The 22,759-nt window shown below is 33.0% G+C and overlaps 3 protein-coding genes across 4 annotated transcripts; 2 read left to right on the top strand and 1 right to left on the bottom strand.

The window, feature by feature from the left end:
* The first annotated feature begins 2,292 nt into the window (after window positions 1-2,292).
* Window positions 2,293-8,019, top strand: LOC105321709 (substance-P receptor). The gene is made up of 3 exons (XM_011420121.4): window positions 2,293-2,592; window positions 5,028-5,710; window positions 6,227-8,019. Exons 1-3 carry the CDS (start codon window positions 2,364-2,366, stop codon window positions 6,476-6,478), a joined length of 1,164 nt encoding a protein of 387 aa, XP_011418423.2. The 5' UTR covers window positions 2,293-2,363; the 3' UTR covers window positions 6,479-8,019.
* Window positions 8,020-11,404: 3,385 nt separating this feature from the next.
* LOC136273302 (uncharacterized) lies at window positions 11,405-12,392 on the bottom strand. Its single transcript, XM_066077721.1, has one exon. The coding sequence runs from the start codon at window positions 12,157-12,159 to the stop codon at window positions 11,416-11,418; it is 744 nt and encodes a 247-aa protein (XP_065933793.1). The 5' UTR covers window positions 12,160-12,392; the 3' UTR covers window positions 11,405-11,415.
* Window positions 12,393-15,911: 3,519 nt separating this feature from the next.
* On the top strand, window positions 15,912-21,285 carry LOC105321708 (MICOS complex subunit Mic10). Of its 2 annotated transcripts, none has more exons than XM_066078272.1 (4): window positions 15,912-16,073; window positions 18,463-18,510; window positions 20,836-20,974; window positions 21,171-21,285. In XM_066078272.1, the coding sequence occupies exons 1-3, from the start codon at window positions 15,998-16,000 to the stop codon at window positions 20,967-20,969; spliced, it is 258 nt and encodes an 85-aa protein (XP_065934344.1). In that variant the 5' UTR covers window positions 15,912-15,997; the 3' UTR covers window positions 20,970-20,974; window positions 21,171-21,285. The 2 variants fall into 2 exon arrangements, with proteins under 2 accessions (XP_065934344.1, XP_011418422.2); XM_011420120.4 differs by having other exon boundaries at window positions 15,913-16,073; window positions 20,836-20,945.
* Window positions 21,286-22,759: the final 1,474 nt, after the last annotated feature.

Raw genomic sequence — 22,759 nt, 5'->3', positions numbered from 1 at the left:
TTGTTCGCTAAATCACGTGACAAGCAATCACGTATCTGTTGCAAAACGACATATATCTAGGTCGTATTAAAAAAGATTTCTAAATTTTCTGACACACCAGCACAGATGGCTCTTTTAGTAATATGACTTACTTGTAATATGCATGGTAATTATTTTCTGCTATTTAGTATTCAAAATCATATTACATGTACCGTTTTTAATTACAGCATAAACCATTTTTCAATTTTTATTGTTTTTAATGCTTTAAATACATTTCTAATGACCTTCCAATAATATTAGTGTCAGTGGTCGTGTTTTAAGCAAGATACAGAGCTCAGTATTCTCTGTCATATAAACCAGGCTCGTGCCCTGTTTGTGTTAACATTGGAACACTATACCTGAAAAAGTTAAATCTGACTCTCTCTTTTCTAAATCGTTTAAGGCATAAATAAATAATCATATCTAGCTAACGATTATTACATTCATTTTGAGTCTAAAACTGGAATAGTTCCGTTAATATTCATAACGTACACAAAAACATGACGTCATGTTTTGAAAGTGTGTTTACTTGACAAAGAATTTTGAGCTCTGTATCTAGCTTATAACACGACGACTGACACTAAAATGTTAGTTGACCATTAGAAATGCCTAATTGAAGCATTGTTAACATTAAAATCGGAAAAATAGGAATAATAATTTTTGACCAAAATCGTGACCATTCGTGACCATGTCCCTTAAATGAAAATTCTGATTAGTGCATTTAATGAAGATGATTCAGCTTGAAAGGAAGATTAATGATTATCAATGTAAACCGACTTCAAATATCAAGCTTAAATGACTATAACGAACAGCGGTCCGGACGATTCTATTATGTTGTGCATATATACATGTGAACATACCGAATATTAGCTGCAGGTCTGTAGCTCCCGGTCTGAACAAATTCGGATGGACGACATCTAGAGCGTGACAGTTTTTAACAATATTATACAAATTATTGGAAAATTTGCCTTTTTCCTTTCGTTGTGCATAAAGCACAAAAAAATATTTTCATGTAGCCTACATTTAATTTTTAATCACTGCGCCTGCGTTAAAAAAGTACAATACTCAATGGACAACTGAACGAATTGCCCGGTCTATTCACCGAGGATAGTTAAAGCAAGGATTTGACATTGCCAGATGTGGTTCTTACGTTAACAAGCATTTAGGGGCTCTTTGATTTTGTATTTTTTGTTTGTTTGTTTGTTTGTTTCGTTTTTTGTGTTTGTTTGGCCTATTAAATATATTGTCGAAAATGATAACATGCGTATTCAAAAGCAAAAACAAGTTTGTTCAAATTATCCTAGCTTAGCATTCAATATTTATAGTATTTTGTTTTTTTAAAAGCTCTCAAACGTCCACGAAAAAGACTGGAACTGTAGTACCATCTATGTTACGGGCCCAAAATGATTTATATTCGCCATTGATTAAAACGGAAATGTTCATTACTTTTGTCATCAGAGATGGATATTGATCGGTGTAAGAAAGTGAATTAAAAAGAATGATATTGTATGATTTATTCTCTCTCTCTCTCTCTCTCTCTCTCTCTTTCTCTCTCTCTCTCTCTCTCTCTCTCTCTCTCTCTCTCTCTCTCTCTCTCTCTCTCTCTCTCTCTCTCTCAAAATTGTTTACCTTAATTACAAAGTTTCTTTTTATTGGAAAGGGCTTTTACGAGCTAAAAATATTATAATCAAAAAGGCTTACTATAGTAATATACGGGGTAAAAATACTGTAATCAACTTGTTAATATTTGGCTTTGCTCATTTCTTTTTTGTGACAGGAATTATGTTTTTGTAAATTATACTCAGAAAGTCATTAGGAGCGGTATAAGCGGTATCATTACCGAAAAGATGGATTTAATGATGAACATATATATCTAATGAAAGATATAGATTCTTTAATGGTGGTGAGAGAGAGGCCAAGTCTTCGTGTTCAGAACCTCGATCCCGATGAAACAAAACAACAAGTCTTTTAGAACTTCGATACAAATACCCTTCATTTGTCTAAATTTGACTTTCTCTATCATATCAAGTTAAAGATATGTAATTTAAGATGTGTACACACGTATTTCAAAGTGGAAATATACATCGACGCAACAACAACGATGTTCTTGGCACCACGTTAAATCAAGAAGATTAGAATACCTACTTAATTTACGCTGGTCAGATTGTAAGTAATCCGATTTGATACTACCGAACACTAACCCATTCATGGTATCCTTCTGTTCTAAAAATATCGATCGGGTTTCCACCCAGTAGGTCTTTAAAAAGGTCTGCAACCGGCAGATCTAGACTCAGAAGTCACAGTCAGCATCTACTGGTGTCAGCTCACTGCTAACTCTGTACACCATGGGCTTGACTTTGGACGCAGGCATTTTTCTCGTCTGTATGGTGCTTATTCTGATTTTTGCGGTGGTCAGTAATTTTATTGTTATTTTCATCGTCATCAGAAACAAGAAGATGAGAAGCGTCACAAACGTCTTTATTGGAAACCTGGCCTTTAGCGATATTTTCCTAGGAGCTGTTGTTCTACCGATGAGGCTTCATGATCTGTCGCATGCAGAAAATTTTCACGAAGGTATTGCATTTCTAATTGATGTATTCATGCACTGACACATTTTCAGTCGAAGCACTGCAAAATTTAATCCCAATTTTTTGGTTAATTGTATTTCAACAATTAACATTTTTTTGAAACTTTAGTAATGCGCATATTGGATATGTAAATACTTTTAGCAAAGCAAATATTTTTTATGTCATGTTTAATGGGTAAAGGTTTTTTTTACTATTTTCATGTTTGTATTTTACTTAAAAACTGTTTAAATTTTGTAGAGAACAATTAAAGCTGGTTGTGGAAGTTTGTTTTAAAAAAAGCAATTATAGGTTTGAAAGTAACGAAATACATAATGTATACATGTATTTACCGTTCAAACTTAAAAAATAAAGATTAAACAGAATACTTTAGAGAGAGTTTTCGTGACACCTACAGACACTTGCACTTTTTTTGCTCCATAACTACTATGTAATAATTCAATTGTAAGTATTTTTATTTATGGAAATCCATATGATTGGGGCAAAAGACTGTGCAACTGAATTTTAATATTCACAATTTATTTTTTAATTTTTTTAGATAAAAGTGTACTTTCAAGCTCCATTTTTGTATAGCTATCTATAGCGTAAGACAATTGATTTTTTAAATGATAAGTGAAATTTACATGCGAGAAGTCCTTAAACTTTGATTTGATAACTTAGTTGGCGATTAAAAACTGTAGAAGATGTAGCGACAACATTAAATTCCATTTTAAGGAGCTCTTGCAAATAAGAATTTATTGGTGCAGCTAAGTTGATTTTCACATTAATAAAATCAATCTAATCGGAGAAGCGCTCATTGATACATCAAAGGAAGTTCGTTTTAATCAACTGCAATTAATATAAAAAATGGAAAAAGTGGGTTCAGTATTCTTTTTTGAATTTTCTCTTATCGGTTTAAAGCTGAGGTAGCTTGTTAACATTATTCAGTTAGGTCATTTAACGTTATGCTATTACTTGATAAGAAATACAATATACATGTACTATTAGCAATGTAAAATTCTTTACAGTCTATTTTGCACCATGTGATTTGAGAGACTAGTCTAGTACAGGTACAAGGATGCTGTATCAAAATACTATTTTATTATATTTATTTTTAGTTAAGTCTATACTAGAATAACTATTTTTAAAATAACTATTTTTATATAGATTAATCTAAACACGTGTACATGTATACAGCACAAAGACTTTATACATGTTTGTATTAAGCAGGAAAACCAGACACCACTTTAAAACACTTTTAAACTCGTGTTTTCCAAAGACGGGCTGCAAGAGAATCAAAGTGATTTATATCGAGTCAAATTTACTTTAAATTGCCAGAAAAACGACCTTCATTTGTTGATTAATGAAGGAATCTGTGCTTACTGAATTCCCACCTCGCGACAAATAAAACCCCTGGTAAGTCAATGTTATTTTGTTTTGTTTTTAATATGGCAAATATCAATAACCCAAAGGCTAGAAACCTGATACCTAAATACAAGGTCAGAGTCATACCACAAACCCTCTCCCTAACTTTAAAAAAAAAACTAGACAAATTGTCTTAATTTTTTTTTCAAAAGTCTCGTAAAATTCACCATTGCTTCATACTTTGCTGTTGTAAACTTTGAACTGTATACTGTTCCAAGAAACTACCTTACTTTACTGAGGCACAAATTATACAACTTGTTCTGGTAGGTATGCCGACACGGGGACCCAATGAAGCCAATTAAGAGGCATTGAATTAGAAAGGTGAAATTATTTGCGTTTCAGCGCTTTTCCTTGAGTACGTGTTATTATTCTATGAAAAGATTCGGTCCCAGATATTTAGAATACAGTAATTATAAGAACTGTGTATCAAATTAGTCAATAAATCTTTACTTCGTCTCAAATTTTACGTTATTAATTTACGGTTCTGTCATTTCGCTTTGAAGTATTGATTTTGACTTTAAGCATGGAATTGTAACCTAGGGACATGATATTCTGCAATAATTTACAAAGAATGGATTTATAATCTTTCCTTTGCTTCAAATGAAATAGATAGTGTCCGAAAATCAGTTCATGATGTACCTGTACGTTCGTCTTAATTTTCTGCCCTATAGATAAAAAATATGTATATAACTGGATTTTTTTTTTTAATAAGAATTAAAATATTGTATTGTTTCTGCAATTCGAAGAGCCCCCTTTATGACTGACGCTTTTTAATGTCTCAGTGTGTGTGAGAATTCAGTTGTTTTGTAATCATATTTCTATCGATGGATATCTTTGTCTCACTTAAAGTAGCTCAGTGTGTAAAGCACATCAATATCAGTTTTCTGCCATTTAAAAATTGTACGAAAGAACGTCATATATATCGTCAAAGAAGAAACTAGTTTCAGTTGAACTGAGAAACTTTTCCCAAGGACGAGGAAGACCCTCAACTAGCACGTTTTGCATTTTATTTAATTGTAGGTGAATTCATGTGTCGAGTGATCAATGGATTTCCAATACTGTGCATCACCTCGTCTATCTTCACCTTAGTCGCTGTGTCCTTCGAACGAAAACAGAGCATCGTACACAGCCTCGGACCCCAGATGACGCTGGGCACCTGCCGGAAGTTAGTGATCGCCATGTGGGTGGGGGCATTTCTAGTGGCCACGCCGTCCTTCGTAGAATATGACGTCATTACTATTCCCCTGTCCCACAACGAAACCATGGAGTCATGTCGTAGCACCTTCTCCTCAACGCTCTCCATCTTCAACGGCTTATGCGTTCTTTTGCTCTCCTACGTCATTCCATTGATCATAATGTGGTACAATTATTTCTTGATAATTAAATTTGTAATGAGGAAGACTTCGACTGTACAGAAGTCGACGGCCATTAAATCGTCACAAAATAAAAGCCAGACGCATAAAGAGGCCAATCAGGAAATGTCTGCGAGAAATTTATCAAATGGAAACCTTACAACGATATCCACTACAGAATCAAAAGCATCGACGTCGAAGTTGGAGGCAAATCAGAGAACGGAGCAACATCAAAAACTTAACAAGAGCGTTCTCTCTGAAAAACGCATGAAAATCATTCAGATGTTGATTGTTGTTGCCGTATTATTCGCTATCAGCTGGTTGCCTTATTTCGTCTCCTTGGTTATCGCTGTAAGTATCCGAGAGCTTACATTACAGGTGTACTATACCATGCATTGTCTTAAAACATAATAAAAACCAAGAAAAAAATACGCAGAAAATACATTCTAGAATGATATGATGAGTAAAAAAAAACTGTTTACTTCCTTTGACTTTTAAGTAAATGCTTACCAAAAAGAGCAACTTACCAAGAAAGAAGCTATTGTCTCTAACTCTTTATCTTTCAGTTTTACATCTCAATTATTTTTCATTCTATTTCAACAAAATTAAATATTTTTGTAGTGTTTATCTCCATGCCTAAATATTTTTGTTTAAAAAAAAAAAGGGTAGATCCATGAATACATATAATGGACACGTTTTTTCATTATTGTTTGAACCGCTTTGTTACTATGCGAATAAAGTTGCAATAAAAATATTTTAAATTATTAATTTGATATAGGAATAAACTTTCATCATTCCATTGGTAAATTACATATAGATAGATATAAACTACTGTTTGATCATATTTCGAATAATTTTATCGTTTAGAAAATCAACGGATCAGACGACAGTGAAGACGCCAAGGGAGCATTCAATCTTATCATGCTATTTTTAGCTACGTTCAGTACCGGATATAACGTCATCGTTTACGTTATCTTTAATCCAAACTTCAGGAAAGCCATACTGTACATCATTTGTTTCCGGAAATTCAGAAAAAATAAAGTCTGGGTGGATTCTGAGTACCGTAGTAAAAATAAAATGCCAGTTTCAAGCGCTGGTCAAACTACAGACAATCATTAAACAAACAGAAATTGTGTTCTTGTTGTGGCTAAAATCAGCACAAAAAATCTTAGATTGTAATGTTGACAATGATTCCTTTCATCGTCTTTAGAAAACCGACAGTGTTGTGTTCAATGAACAATGTTGTGTTCAAACTGCCCTTGTCCGTCGTACTATTGTATACAAGTAAAATGCAAATAGATGAGGACTCTAACGAATTATGAATCAACGAGTTTGATTGTATCATTGTTATTTGTTAAGGACCTGATTTACACGTATCTTATTTTTTAACTATCTTTACTTTTATTGAAATTCAAGACAAGTAGTTGATTTTAGTAATTAAAAGTTAAGTAAGACAAATAGGCTGGGTGGTTATCCAAATTTATTCATCAGATCTTTATATATGTGATATTTAAGCTGTAAACTATTTTTTAACAAAGAACATTTTCATATATTAATTTTTAGTTCTAAAATCTGAACGTTTTCCGACATCTTTTTACAGAGCTCTTCTTCTTTAGGAGACTAATATTGTCCATGCAAAAAAGGTATCTATTAAGCCCGCTTAAAACGTAAATTTTTGAAATGTTATGAAATTGATTTCTTGTTATTTTCTTTGTTAATGTTTTTACGACAGCCCCGGTAGTTTCTTCCTGATAAAATTACCTTTCCTAGGTGAACGATGTTTTATGCAGTATTGTTTTACTATTGGCATTGCTGAAATCAATGACGAATTAACTCTAATAAAAGTGTTATGTATTCGAATGAAAGAACGAACGATTTAACAGTATTCGTTAAATCTGTTTGTACAATGAATACACTTATTAAATGAATGTATGATAAATAAAAGATTTTTTGGTCATTTTCTTTATGAAAAAAAGATAATGGTGAAGAATGGTTAAGTATCGTATCTCTATTTCTATACAGTGTCCTTGATAGTGCAGCTGAACTCTTTTTGAACATCGGACAAGTTCTACTGTATGTATCGCACAGGTGGAGGACTTCTGTTGAAAATCGAATGTCCAGTTCAAAAGTTGCTGATGTTTAATTGATAAATGTGGGCTTTTGGATTGCTAGTTAAGTCATAAATTTTCTCATTTTCAACAATCGTTTGTTGTGGTAAAATACGGGGTTTCCTTTGGAATTTAAAACTTTGACACTCCGGGTCAAACAGATAAACATGGACTACAGAAAATCAATTTTTTACCATTACATTAAATTTGATTTCTTAATTGATGGTTACAACACTCGAAATGATAACAATAATCTACAAGTATGATTTCTGGGTAAATAGATAAAAACATGAATATTTTATGTATTGTCAAGTATTAAGTTTATGATTAAAATTATCTCGGGTTTCAAAGTAACAAAAAAGTACACTTGGGATCTGATATCTGTTCATGATTCACATAACTTTCCATTTATTCGCTTTCATATTTTAAATAAAAATTAATAAACGATAAAGGGGTTATATTACACATGAAAATCTTTGTCTGAGACCTGTGTATATCGTATGAAATTTCGCTTTTTTTTCATTAGTTACATGAGATCAAGGATATATACTTGTCTAATCACATTGTTTATGGAACTGGTTATATACAAATACATGTAGGCAAGGAAAAGGGGCGATTCTTCCTCCATAGAAGAATTTGCCAGTACATGTGTATTTAGAGCATGTAGCTTATAAGTTGAAATGAAGTATCACAAATGAAAAGATTGTATTGTACACGAGACTTCTAATTTGGACACGCAGTGATTGGCGCTGAATATTCATCAGGGACTAGCCCTACCATCATGCCAATTTTGTACCATCAATTAGCGTGATTTAACTCTGAAGTCGCTACGCCAGGTATTCATAAAAGTTGAAGTAGGAATCATTGAACTCCAGGGTTTTAGTCCTGAAAAATAAAAACAACAATTGAGAACCTTCTGCGATGCAAATAGTTCTAATTATTTGATAAGGCAAAGTAGAAAAAGCTACCCTGTGTCGTAACAATGCAGATATATTAAACATTTGGTAACACGTGAAAACTGATAAAACTTGTTTGCAAATGCTTTTATATAGACGTTTAACATTCATTTGTGTTTTGAAAAGATAGACTCTGAGGTATTTCGTATACCTGGTTTTAATCTAATATTTGTGTACAGAATGCACTTCAATGTTGATCATCATAAATTACCTTTGTAAAACAAAAAGATATATGTACATTTTCTAAATGCAAACATATACAATTCCTATACAAATATATTTTTTCTGGTTAAGCAGTTTCTAGTCTGTTATAGGTTTTCGTTTCCATTTTTTTTTATTGTTGATTTCAATAATAAATACACATACCTGTCAGTGAGAAACAATTGAAATCAATAAATGGCAAAATTTTCTACATTTCTTATTTATATTTATTCTTTATTACACGTTTTTTTTGTTTTTTTTTGGTGATTCCCGGAAACAAAAAAAGTTGTTCTATAATAGGAAAAACTAACATCTTTTATCAATTCGGAAACTCGGGACTCCCTGCCACATTTTCAACATTAACAGCCGGGTACTTTTAATGTCTTTTGCATTGAAAGTCCCCATAGATTTTTTTGGTTAATTTTTTGTTTGTGTATCGAAACCTTTTACGATAGAAGGGGCGTTAAAAAACTGATTTTTTTTTTATTCCTGTGAATGAATGTAGCTTGGGCACCAAGGGGTTTATGAATATCGGAATATCAAGCAAAACGTGGTGGAAGCAGAACTTAATAAAAACAGTATTTCCTTCGTTTATTTTATAAAAAATGTTTATATTGAGATACACTTTATGACAAAATCTGAAATTTGACCCATTTACTGGTCAGTATTTTTATTTAACATTACCCAACGTGCTAAATCACCACGCGTACCGCGCATGTTAAATTTAAACGGTGGGCTGATACGTAACTCCTACCAGGTCAGTTAAGATCCATACATGCTTTAGCTCGGTAATGGTCATTAGTCATATCTTTTATACTTAGGATCCTAATTGAAATTTTACTACGGTTGTGTATTTCTCAGCTGTATAACAAACTAGCTGTAGCTCTCCGCACAAAACATCGGATCCGTTACTGAAGGTACATGTATATAGTTTTGCATCAACATGTGAAATATCGGAAAACCATTATAGCCAAATAATTTTACCAAAGAAGAACTATTTGAAATAATATACATGTAAGTGAATAGAGCTAGGAAACACCTCATCCGCCTTTCGGATATAAGGTGATGCTAGCTGATACTTCGTTTCATGTACAATGCACTGTATACTACTTTGCCATTTGTTGCTGATACTTTATCATTATAGCATATGTACAGTTTGTGAAGTCTTTTCGTGTCGACTTCTTTGCATAAGAAGACAATTTGTTTTTCTACCTTAAACTCCCCCGGAGGTAACCACTAGGTCACATTTTGAAGAGAAAACATTGCATTAGCAAGGAGACAAATTTACTGAATCGGTGAAGAATTTGATCCATACACAATATTTTAGCCAGCTACATGCATTTGAATATGAATACGAATATTCTGGCTTGCTCTTTCATTATATAGTCACAATTATGAAAAGTATGCATGACAGTGGTAAAAAATGGAATGGAAAAACAACAGAAAATCAAATGTTTCATTATTTATTCATGAAGTTCAATCACACATAAAAGGAAACAAATTTCATTTCGGTGCCTTCATTTCGAAACAGGTTGGGGTACATTAAGTTCAGGACGTAAAATTGCTTGACTCAAAAAAATGTTTTAGATTGATATATAAAAATATCACAACCACGCATGCTCAAATATTCCCTGACCTCTGAATATTAGAGAGCTGAATTCACTCTAGACCTTCACTCATGCTATCACCTCTGCGATAATATTTCAAACGCAGCAAACCCCCCCCCCAAAAAACCCCCCCCCCCCCAAAAACAAAAAAACAACTCAATCACCATACTTTCCTTTGGAGACAAGATTCAAAATATAATTTACACTTCGCCATAATTGCATACGCTAAAATATGCCGAAGCCAGAGGTGAAATATTTCATATTATTATACTTTCAAGTTAAATACTGAAATCTGATTGGTTTAGACGCAGTTGGTAATCCGTTCTATTACCCTCAGCGTTAGCAACACACTTGGCAACGGGTAACACAACGAATTGTTGCGTAACTTATGCGCGGACGGTTCGCCGTTGAATTCACGTCATTTCTATATAAAAGCAATATAAGATTCTCTAAAATTAAGACATTCAGTATAATAAAATAAATAGTGCCTGTTTGGGAGGATAACGGTTGAAATTGACACCCCTCGAAAACCATTGTCAACCTCCGCTTCGCGTCGGTTGACAATGGTTTCCTCGGGGTATCAATTTCAACTGTTACCCTCCCAAACAGGCACTATTTATATAATGTTATAGCAGTGGCGATATGAAAATTGGTAATATACACAATCACTTATTCTCCTTAGTTCACATTTTTATTTAAAATCAAAAGGATGTATTAACATTTGTATCAAAATGTACTAACTGAAACCTTATTGCAAATCATTTTGAATCTTTATATTTATATAGACATGTATATATGTCATTTTATTTACATGTAAAATAATTGTATTTCAATTATTGTATAGGAAGAAGGCTACATAATTTGTAGAACTTTTGCCCAAATCTCATTGTAATTATACCGAAATTACAATAAAAATAAACCCAAAACTGATTGTGTTTTATTACAAAATCTTAAAAGAAGCTAAGAAAAATGAGCATACATGCATTTACAGACATAGGAATATAAAACCCTGAACACTATATATCACAGCTTGCAGCATAAGGTCAGAAAACAAAATTAATGGTGATAACGGATATCCGGAGTCGTGTCCAAATACTAGTATTTAATTCATAAAAAATTGTGTCCTCAAATTTTGTCGATAAAAAATATACTCTTATGTTTGTTCCAGTATGGAGAAAACCCCGCTAATGCTGTTGGTTGAAGCCAGCTACTTTGTCTATCACAGCATCGGCAGCATCAATTCCTGGTGACGCAGCATTGCTATGCTCCTTCTGAATCTCTTTATTGTCGTTTGTCTCAGCATCATTCTCCGCGTTTTCAAAAGTAACGATAGACTTATTGCGATGATGCATGTACTGTTTTAGATTCTTATGATCGTCCAACATTTGCAGGAAGGTTTTCTCGGACAGATTCCGGTCAATCAGAACGTCACTACGGTCTTTAAACTCTTCCAGAAGGATCTTCCTCATTATCCTTTGGGTTCGCGAAGGGTCCATTTGTCGAAGTTTCCGATCAATTTCTGGTTTGAAAGTCTTCATATCGAACCCGGAGTAGTAAACGCGTGTTTCTATCTTGAATCTCCGAGCTGTTCGAGGGGTTTGGACTAGCTCTCTTCGGAATCCTCTGTCCATTGTCTTGAAATTTGACACTCGGTAATCATTGTTGAGAACTTGTTGGAAAGCCTTCAGTTCCCGGAGAGACCTTTCCGTTCTTTCCTTCATTCTTCCTTGGATAAAGTCAGTATGACGTTGGTTCTTCTCCAGGATTCTTTGGAGCTTCTTGGTTTTCTCGGTCTCTATTAGGTTCACTTTCATCGCCCTTGCCCGGGTGGCGTTGGAGATGTCCAACAGGGAGTTATACACAGTTCCCTTGCCCACTGGGCAGTTTAAGCGGTCTCTTTGGACCTTCCGATTTGTGGTCTGGGGCATTCGGAGAAGGCACTTTCAGTCAAGAATTTATTCGCAAATGTTCCAAGTCGAAAAAGGCAATCACATGAGTTTTTCTTAATGTCATTTTGCACTTAAAAATCATCTACGTTTATATCCAGTACTTCACATTCTTCAGCAATGCTCATTTTTATTATATATGCCGCACAAGTGTGGTCCCCATGAGCATGATATTAGGTCTGTAGACTCTTTCACTGTATCTTGTTTGTTTTTATATGTGTAACATTTTCGTTTAGGTTTGTTGGCGGTTGATAAAATTAAGAAAGGCCTAATCAATGACGTTTAAAGTTTTAACAATATGGAAACGTTGCCACAATCAAGCCTGAAGTCGCTCAGAATCGAGTTGGACAAAAGAGTTTTGTTTGTTATCTACAATTCAATACGTTTGGTCAAATATTTCCTACCTTATGTTATTAATTAAAACATATGCACAAAAAGTCGATACAAATATATACTTCAGCTGTAAGGTTTGCAATCCACATTCTAAACTTAACACTTATTGATTAATTTGAATATATTTTGAGGTATTAAAATCTTTTTGTACTCGAATAAGAAGTTTTGTCGGGAAATAGCTGCGCTGTGTTAATCATTGTTACTCTTAGGATTAATCTAAAAAGTTACGAAATCGTTTTATTGTGTGTTACACGTTATTGATAAAATATGATAATAATGAAATATAGCATGCAGGTAAATTCAGCAAAAATTAAAATTTCACATCTTACAACATAAAATCAATAACACAAATTAGTATTTGAATTAGAAGTGTTTCTTAATCTATGTAATTTTACCTCTTGTGTGAATTCAATGCAAAAGCAAAAAAAAAAAAACCAAAAAACGATACACTTTTTTCATCTCTCAATATCTAGTTAATTTTTGCAAATAAAATAAAAATTAGAGCGCTGTAATTTTAACCCGTATTTTGGTGTGATTGTTATGGCGAGGAGCAACATCATTTTGGCTATGAGAACGTTCATTATATTATATACATGTACTCAGAACAAGGAAGGACTTCTATGCATGGTACAACATCTTTACAAGGCAGCCCTTTTAAATGAGTATTTCTCGATCATAAGCTGGTGATTGATACTGTTTTAATGAATGGAAATACGTGTAAATCGTACATGCTGCTTTTATGTTGGTCTTTTAATCAAATGGAGATATTGATGGATGGAGCTGGAAAGATATTTTCGAAAATAATATATATAACCTCTCCGCGCCCTTAGCAAAGTCAGCAATCCTAAGTTAACTTATGATGTTCATTCCAATCAAAAATTGAAATTGGAATAATAAAAAGGGATGGATGTGGGATGATTAATAAGTGTGGATTTACGAGTTAAAAAAAGTATTTTTATTCTATAAAATTCAAAAATCGATTGTCTTTGAATGCTTTTTAAGACATCAGAACTTTAAGATGGCATATAAATACTTCAATCAATAATATACATGCACATTTAAACAATAAAATGCTTCCTTTGGTGATTTATGCGAAATATGAAGGTAGCGAAATTGTAGAAAAATACATAACCCGCGTGATGTAAATTTTTCTGCAGTGATCGCTACCTTCCTAACCCGCATAAATCATCAAAGGAAGCATTTTATTGTTTATATTTACGTCATTCTTTCAACAAATCAATAAATAAATCAGTTGTAAAAATTAAGTTAAAATGCCTAAATTACTGTAAATGTACATTAGTATGTTAGCTTAAAGAAACAGACAAATCGTCTCCTATGGGAATTAAAGTGTGGCGTCATCATGTTCGTGAGTTTTCTAAAGTCGCTTCTAAAGGTTTCTACCAATCGATAAACGAGGTGTGTTGATTTCGATTCAGTCCTGTCAGTTTCAGTCGCTGTAGGTTTCGACCAATCGACTTTTGGTCAGTCCCGTCAGTTTCTATACAGCTATGAATTACATAGAGGGAAATAGAGGGAATCATAATCGGTAGATGTAAATACATGTATGAGCATATTTTTTTAGTGCAGATCATCGTGCTTTGGGAATAGGCCTACTGATATCTTATGAACAAAACTAGAAATGCATATTGAATGTACATTCAGTGGCGTCGGAAGCAAATTGAAAAAGGGGGGGGGGCTAAACTAAACTTCAGAAATCTTGACAAGCCAAAAAACAAACAAAAAAAACCGCATAATTCCCAAAATCATGAAAATCCTAATCCGTAAGGGGGAGGGGGGGGGGGGTATTCCTATAACTCCAAAAAATCTTACCTATAAATTGTTTTCCCCCAAAGTCATGAAATTCCTAATCGGGGGGGGGGGGGGGGGGGGTTGAGGGGGCTAGCATACCTTTGACACCAAGTTTTAAATACCACTACTATTAATATTTCAATCTTTTAATGGTAAATTTATGAACAAGTATGTTTGCTGCGAGAAAAAAAGGGGGCTGCATGGCCCCTCTCTGATGCTGTGTGCCTAATGGTTAGGTCTACCTTTGCAAAAAGTCCCTCCTATCCAACCCCCCCCCCCCCCCCCCCCCTGGTTCCGAAGCCTATGACATTCAGGGTACATGTTCAAGGAAAATATTATTTTTCAAAACAATTTCGATTAATTCGAAAAGAAAACGAAATCGTTAACAATGTTTCAAAGGGTTTATCAACAACGTACATGTATCATGCAAGACTGGAAATTTTTGACGTAGCACATTGCGCCGCCTAGCAAAACTTGTCGATACTAATTTTTTTCTCACAAAATAAATTTAAATAAAGCAGGGATTTGATTTTCTTAATATTGTTTGGAAAAAAAGTCATTGAACAAAACTTAGTTGTATTATGAAATTGCAGTGAACAGATTTTAAGTTTTGTGTTCTGTCTAGGCAGTTTTGGGAAAACCTTCGATCTTATTTCATAACACAACCGTTACCTCCTTTGAGGTACATTATACATGCAGGCTGTTCACATGCAAGAGAAAAACACTTGTTGAGGGACGTAACAAATTAAATTTCCTCTATTGGCTCTAAATATTTTGTCAAGGCATAAACTTTTTCTGTAGAGTCGTCATATATATATGTTCAGTCTCTAAAGGGGCTTGGACACGATTTTAGATCGAAATTTTATTTCTTATGTTTTAGATATAAAATGGTTTGCTTGCACATTTTGAATGATTGACCAAAATTTGAATGTTATAATTTAAGTTATAAGAGAGATACAGAGGTAAGACTTCATCAAGTTGTTATGTAAACAAAGCTAGATTCTTATTATTGTAAACAAATAATGTAAAGTATCGAATTACCATTTCTTTGACAAAATAACTCGTAAGAAACAAGGCAAACTTGTTCAATGTGTTTAAAAAATATATTATCGATCGGAGAAAGCAACATTTGATTGAAGCTTAGGCCTATATCATTAACAATAACAATTAAGGCTCGAGCTTTGTTTACAAAACAAAAATTCCAAACTCTGTTTCATGCTTACAACTCAATATCTGACTTTCAAATTTTGATAAAGCATTAAAAGTACTCATATTAACCATTCTTAACATTAAAAATGGAAAAACAAAATTGAAAAAAAATTGAGCTCAAATCGTGTCTAAGTCCCTTTATACATGAGTTACATTATTGGATAATGTCATTGTGAGGGAATTTTTGAAAAGAATGCATCTGTAAAGACTCAGATTAGATATTCAAGGTTTAATCCAGAAGAGCTTTGCATTGCTATTTTCATTAACTGCAAGGAGTCAAACAATATTACCGATGTTATACCTTTGAATCCATGCCCGAGTTGTTGTGTATTGAAACGTACGACTAAGTTCGCATACGCACTATCTTAACAATTCACCCGGACCAACGACCGGGACACTCTCCGACGAGATGGCATCCAAACGATCAGAGGATGAATACGGAGAAAAGGTCAACAGAGCTATTGTCGACACGGGGGTGAAAATGGGTAAGGCTTTCCCCAAGAACAGAACGAATATGTACATTGACAAGGTCGCTGTGAAACAAATGCAGAGAAAATTCGAATTAGACTTCTTTCGCATTCTTATCATAACAAAATATGTATGCTTTAAGTATTTTTTTAAAAAGTTAATATGCTTAAAGATTGTATATTAAACAGGACTACAAACTTAAGAATGTTCAAAATGAAACACCAAAATCATAAAATTTATAAATGATGTAATGCATCGGATAGTGATACTGTACATAATCTAATAACGCTTGATATTTGTATATTGTATGTAAATTAGAGTCACATAAGACTTCGGCCTGGAAATGGAATGACAGTGCGAATTGAAAAATAGGCCAATGAGTCAGCATTGTTGAAGTTAATGTTTTTGCCTTAAAGCAATATGAGCTGCAATTTTCATGCTGAATTTGTTTTTTACAAAAATGTTATTTACTACTAAAATGACAAAAAATATCATGGTTTTTAAATGTCTATAAGCCTTATTTTTGAGTGAAAAGCCGTCAAGAGGCCTTGATTGAAGCAAAATTGAATTATTATCGTCTTGTACAAAAATTGATCTGCTCTATATTAATTAGAAAGAATAATCTTACTGTGACCAGGCTACGCTTAGGTCACAGTAAGAATTTGTCCCATATACTTGTTATGTAGCAGCTGCGAAGCGGATCAGCTTCGCGTCGATTTTAAGTCTGTTAAAAGTAATCTGCATGGGAAAAACACATTTTTATACATTACAAACCATTATATTTGCATTTCCATTGTTCTTTCCCACTGTAAGCCCATACGGAGGAGCTGCAATTATTTCTCTATAATCGCAATTGCTCTGTCAGTATACTATGACGTCATAAAGGTGTAACGTTATATATACTTTTCCATGACGTTATAGATTTAAACCAGTATACGATACATCATGTGTTTTTCTCCAACTCCATTATAACATTGACGTATTTACATGTAATATTATATAAATAGTGCCTGTTTGGGAGGGTAACAGTTGAAATTGACACCCCGAGAAAACCATTGTCAACCGACGCGAAGCGGAGGTTGACAATGGTTTTCGAGGGGTGTCAATTTCAACTGTTATCCACCCAAACAGGCACTATTTATTTTGTTATACTGAATGTCTTAATTTTTAAGAAAATGTTACTGCTTTTATATAGGAATAACGTGAATTCTACAGCGAACCGTACGCGCATAATTTTCGCGCATGTAACATTTTTTAATGTTACCCGTTGCTAAGTGCGTTACTAACGCTGAGGGTAATAGAAAATATTATTAACTGCGTCTTAACCAATCATATTTCAGCATTTAACATGAAAGTATAACAATAAAACATGTTTTTGATAACATTTTAAAGGAATTACTGTTATAACATATCATTGATTCTGTTAACAAATCTATGTGAATTAAAAAGATACATTACAGTCTGAATGTTTACTTTTGATGTAATAACTAAATGTCAAGGTCTAGGCTAATACAGGGTATTTGCGAGTGGTAAAATGCAAATATAAGTAATAAACAACGATTATTTAGTGAATATGGCGTTATGAATAGCAACTGCTCTGCTGGCATATTTTCCATGATGCGCTAGCGCGCATCATGGAATATGCCAACAGAGCAATTGCTATTCATAACGCCATGTTCACTAAATAACGTTGTTTATTTCTTAAATGAACATGCATATGTAGTTTAATCCACAAAATATCCATTTAATGAGTTAAACCAAGGCATAAAATACACGTTTGAATTTGCCTGCCATTTTGTCGGAAATCACACTCGGAATGTCTCGGATTTTATCATTAACATGGCAACCATAAACAGCGAATTTTCAAATGTGATGTCAAAAGTGGCAGTTATTTCGTTACAAAAACTGTTAATGTGGTAATATGGGATTATAAAAGAGCAACGTCATAGGAATTTAAGACCAATCATATGAAAATTTAGGCGAGATACATTGCGATATGATTTTTTTATTTGCTATGAAGCGAGTATATGGGACGAATTCTATCGTTAAACCGGGTCCGTAGGACATCTGTCATTTTAACGATAGAACATTCTATCTATATATTCATTAGAAGAGAAATCTTTCTTTTGACAAAAAATTAATGATGTATTCAAATCTTATTTATCATAAAAGCTTAAGTTACATGCTTACTTATTGTACACTCAGGTTTTTGCAGCAAAATTAAATTCTAAAAAATACAGCTCATATTGCATTAATAAATAAAGTTTTCACATATTGAACTTAATAAACATCATCACAATATCAGAATGCAAAGGTCTTTGAACCCTGAATCCTGTTTTGAAAATGTTAAAAAAACCCTGTATGAGGCTTATTTTTTCATTTTTTTCCCTTGATTTTCTTTTTTAGCAACTGGCTTGGTTGTAGGTGGTGTATTTTCCTTGGTTCTCTTTAAGAGTGAGTATAATTTTCATTTATCTATTAATTGATTAATATTAGAGTTGAGCTTAACTTGCAAAATTGCTCTTTTGCCACATGCTATACAAGATCTAACAACATCTTGTAGAGGCTGGGCTATGCTCAGAGTGACCTTTTAAGTATGAATAAACATAGAATTGATAGCAAAATGATAGCCAATCAGTAGGCTTGAGTATCGCCAGCTACCTAACGATATGATATGCATCACGATATATTAATGCAATACATCATGTATCACGATATAGTTGTCGACTATAAATAAACTGGTATCTATGTTGCCTCTTCTAAAAAAATAGCATTGCATGAAGAAGTTATGTGAACTATTTACAAAATCAATCAACAAACGGTAGATATATAAAATTCAGTTGATTTAAAAGAACAAAATTAACAAACAATTTCTAACTTTAATTGATGTTTCTGTATGTCTTTTTGTTATGAATACTATGTAACTATTCTAGAAAGTCAACTCATACAGTATATCACAATACACAGGTGACGATATGATATGCGTATCGTGGGCCCTCATGATCAATGCGATCGATATATTGCTGTATCGTTACATGTACATCTCTACCAATCAGATTAATGACAGATTCATGCTTTATATTGCTTAAATAAACAAGGCTTAAAACATTTTAAAATTGATAGCTCAATCTCTTACAACTCTGATGCTTGGTTGTGTATTTCATGCCAGGTAAACTATTTCCTGTCAAAATTGTGTACCAATCAGCTATTTTTTATGATTGATACAATTAAGCAATAAAGCCACAAACTTTGCATGGACACATTCACTTCGCCATGACTTTTTTTACTACATGAGACACCTCAGATATTTATGTTAGTTGGTGAAAAAGAAATACAAGTTGGAGTAACCAGCCATGATTTCAGCAGCAATGATTTCATTGGTTTATTATTATACTCAAATGTAGTGGGACATTAACTCAAAAAAGTTGACGTCACACTACATTTGAGTATAATAATAAACCAATGAAATTATTGCTGCTGAAATCATGGCTGGTTACTCCAACTTGTATTTCTTTTCCACCAATGGCAGATTGGTTTCAACTGCAGATATGCAGCAGAATTAGTCGTAAATAGCTCATTTGAAGTGCTTATGTGGTTATTTTGTAGCAGGATAGATAAAATACATGTTAAATGCATGTTTATTGTCTTGAAATGTAAGCAATATTTGAGCATTGGTAGAAAATGTTAAGAGGGTTCGACTTCTGTTACATTTTCCTACCCTCGCCCAAGTATCAATAATATTTCAAGATTGTAACCATGCATTTGATAGGTCTGTAAGGTTCTCCTTTCCTTTGTTTTTTCTTCTATATGTTGATTTTTGCAAATAATGTGATATCCATACTATCTAGTAAAAAGTTAAAAATTTCTGTTTTGAAATGCCCCCTTTAGGTTGAAGAATGTGGCAAAAATTTTAAAGTCAACAGGGATTATGCATTGCAAACATGAAAAAGCTTGATATAAATATTAAGATAAAAGCACAAGATGTTGAAAAATGTCAGAATGGATCAAAGCTCTTCAATTCTTTTCATTACAAAACCTTGTGAGAAATTGATTTTGTTTAAGTTATTTCTTCAGGTGAAAAACATGGGAAATGTCAATAAAATAATTTTTGAGACTTGGTGCCTTATATCAATTTTAATTGTTCTTCAACGATAGGTACATGTATTTAGTAGTAAAACGCCTATATGATGACAGAAACTTGAACCTTGGACAGACTATTGAACCTTTATCTGTGTCTGTTGTTTGTGGATTAGGGATTATTATAAAAGCAATTAATTGTTAATTAAAAACAGCTAAAATATTAAGCTAGTTCTGCATTGATTTTTTTCAAAGCCAAATTAATGAGGATATGCCTTCAGGAATATGATAGATCTTCATAAAGATACATTAAATGTCAAAGAATTACTTTGAGTATCATGGCTCATTAAATCTTAGAACATTGCTCACCCACCTCACCATATAGTTTGTTTGTTTACTGCTTTTATGGATTGCTCATATTGTTTCAAGAAAGGTTAAGATCAAAGGCACTTTCTTTTCATTTCATTTGATACTTCCCAGCTGAATGTGATCCTCACACATAAACACTCAGTATGTTTTGTTATCAGGGAGTAATGTTTACTACTTTTATAACCACTGGAAGCTATAATTATACTAATGCAGTCTCTGTGTATAACAGTATATCTATACTTTAATTGAAAACAAGGATGTTTTATGCTTATAACTACTGAAGAATATTATACATGATGAAAGTCTATAGAGAGAACATTCATTATTTTCCAGGAAGAACATGGCCCATTGCTTTTGGAGTTGGAACAGGATTTGGAATGGGTTATAGTAATGCTGAAAACGATTTTCAGAATAAAAATGCTGCATTGTTAAGGCGACTACAGGTAGATATCCAACTTCACAACTAATAGATGTAGGTAGAAATATAACAAAATTATTATATTTAAAGTTGAAGGTCAACTTTGATGTTAATAGTAGTATTTTCAATCAGTTCATGAAATTTTACCTTTAATTTACTTTCTGTGTGCCATCTTATAATATGCAGTTTTATATGTTTTATACATGTATCTAATTGAATATTGATTTACACTTGTGCTTTTTGTTTGTAGAAAGCTACAACCAGTGCTTGATTGCCATAAAACATGAGACATCAGAACTTTACTTTGAATAATATATGTCTGTGATCAAAAGATGTGTAATAAAAAAATTCCCAGAAACATCTAACGACGTGTCAGCTTTTATTATACTTATTTTACGAAGTGAAATTTTGCAGAGTGCTGTTTATTAAGTTACCCCCCCCCCTTTAATAAAAAAAATATTTTTATATAGATAACAGCAATTATTAATCATAAAAAGGAGATACATTTTCTTTTTCTTTATTAACAGAAAACGGTTACCATTTATATGACAAGCGCAAAAATTTATATTACATTTTTATCTTTCCTAAAAATTTTCATGATTTCAATTATTTTTTTATGACTCTACAATAATGTTACTTGCGATCAATGACATGAGATATTTATATAAAAAGTAGAACTTGTTTGTCAATCGTTGTAAAATAAATAAAAATCAGTTTTTTGTTTTTTATCTGCCCCCAGTTCAAATAGTTATGATAGGCGGTAACGGCTCATGTTTAAAATATTAATTGTTTCTTAATTTGCGTTTTTAAAAAAGTATGTGATCTGTGATCTCATTGTTGCTTAAGTTTCGATCAATCAGGAAAAAGTCACCACACAAGTTATAAAAAATACATCAGTGAATGATGTATACATCAACTAAATTTTTTTTAAACAAATGATTTAAATGCAGTTTATTAAAACTAAAAGGAAATCAGTGCGTGTTGTACTCGTGTACACATGGTTTTTAATCGGGTTTTCCAAAGGAAAAATCCGGTTATTGAAATGGTGAAAATGGCGGCCGGGCGGCTGCCAAAAGGGTACCCTTATTTTACGGATAACTCCTCCTACATTTTCAAGATAAGAAGTTGTTCTTTTGCGGATTAATTGGACATATATCAGAGGTGTGCATATTGCTAGGGTTTTGATTTCTGATGGTTTTTGAAAAAAAAAATACCAGCTGTTGAACTTGGTCATTTTTTTCCCCTTATTTGATGCAAATGTTTTGGTTGTGAATTGTTCTGTATTTTGTCTGCAAAATGTATTTTGCAGAATGTGGCCATGGACTATGACTGTCTGCCCGCATGTCTCTCTGTCCGCGTTTCTCTCTCTCTCTCTCTCTCTCTCTCTCTCTCTCTCTCTCTCTCTCTAAAGGAAAAACTTAAGATACAATGGAATTTTCAGTAAAAAAAATATACGCCCGTTATTGAATGTCAAATGATAATTGCTTTATACTACTTCGTCTTACTGATGTGTTGAGCAAAGGGAGATAAGCCACGATATTGTAAGTCCACACTATCTATTGTCTTTGGTACAAACAAACTCTGGCTGGAATTCGAGTCTCATGCAGTTATTTTCCTGATCGAATAATGATGCCACAAGATAATATGGAAGGGAATTACCGCCAAAATTCTATGTATCTTGCTTTTATTCTTATTATGCTTACTTCTTTATTCTTCATTACATTTACACTTGCATTTCACTTTATTGTTTTCATATTCATGCTTATCCAATTTCACTTTGATTCTCTTTGATCCTTCAATGTTTGCTTAATTCTATGTTGCAATATTCTCTTCTTATTC

The sequence above is a fragment of the Magallana gigas genome, chromosome 3 (assembly GCF_963853765.1).
Source record: "Magallana gigas chromosome 3, xbMagGiga1.1, whole genome shotgun sequence".
In the NCBI taxonomy this organism is placed as follows: Eukaryota; Metazoa; Mollusca; class Bivalvia; order Ostreida; family Ostreidae; genus Magallana; species Magallana gigas.
This window is presented reverse-complemented; position numbering and strand designations above follow the sequence as displayed.

What these genes read in the sequence shown, in the direction of transcription:
- LOC105321709 (XM_011420121.4), top strand. Translation starts at nt 2,364, where the DNA reads ATGGGCTTGACTTTGGACGCAGGCATTTTTCTCGTCTGTATGGTGCTT. An exon ending in TGCAGAAAATTTTCACGAAG is followed by an intron (nt 2,593 to 5,027) that starts GTATTGCATTTC and finishes ATTTAATTGTAG; the next exon opens with GTGAATTCATGTGTCGAGTG. An exon ending in TCGTCTCCTTGGTTATCGCT is followed by an intron (nt 5,711 to 6,226) that starts GTAAGTATCCGA and finishes TTTATCGTTTAG; the next exon opens with AAAATCAACGGATCAGACGA.
- LOC136273302 (XM_066077721.1), bottom strand. Translation starts at nt 12,159, where the DNA reads ATGCCCCAGACCACAAATCGGAAGGTCCAAAGAGACCGCTTAAACTGC.
- LOC105321708 (XM_066078272.1), top strand. Translation starts at nt 15,998, where the DNA reads ATGGCATCCAAACGATCAGAGGATGAATACGGAGAAAAGGTCAACAGA. An exon ending in CGACACGGGGGTGAAAATGG is followed by an intron (nt 16,074 to 18,462) that starts GTAAGGCTTTCC and finishes TTTCTTTTTTAG; the next exon opens with CAACTGGCTTGGTTGTAGGT. An exon ending in TTCCTTGGTTCTCTTTAAGA is followed by an intron (nt 18,511 to 20,835) that starts GTGAGTATAATT and finishes ATTATTTTCCAG; the next exon opens with GAAGAACATGGCCCATTGCT.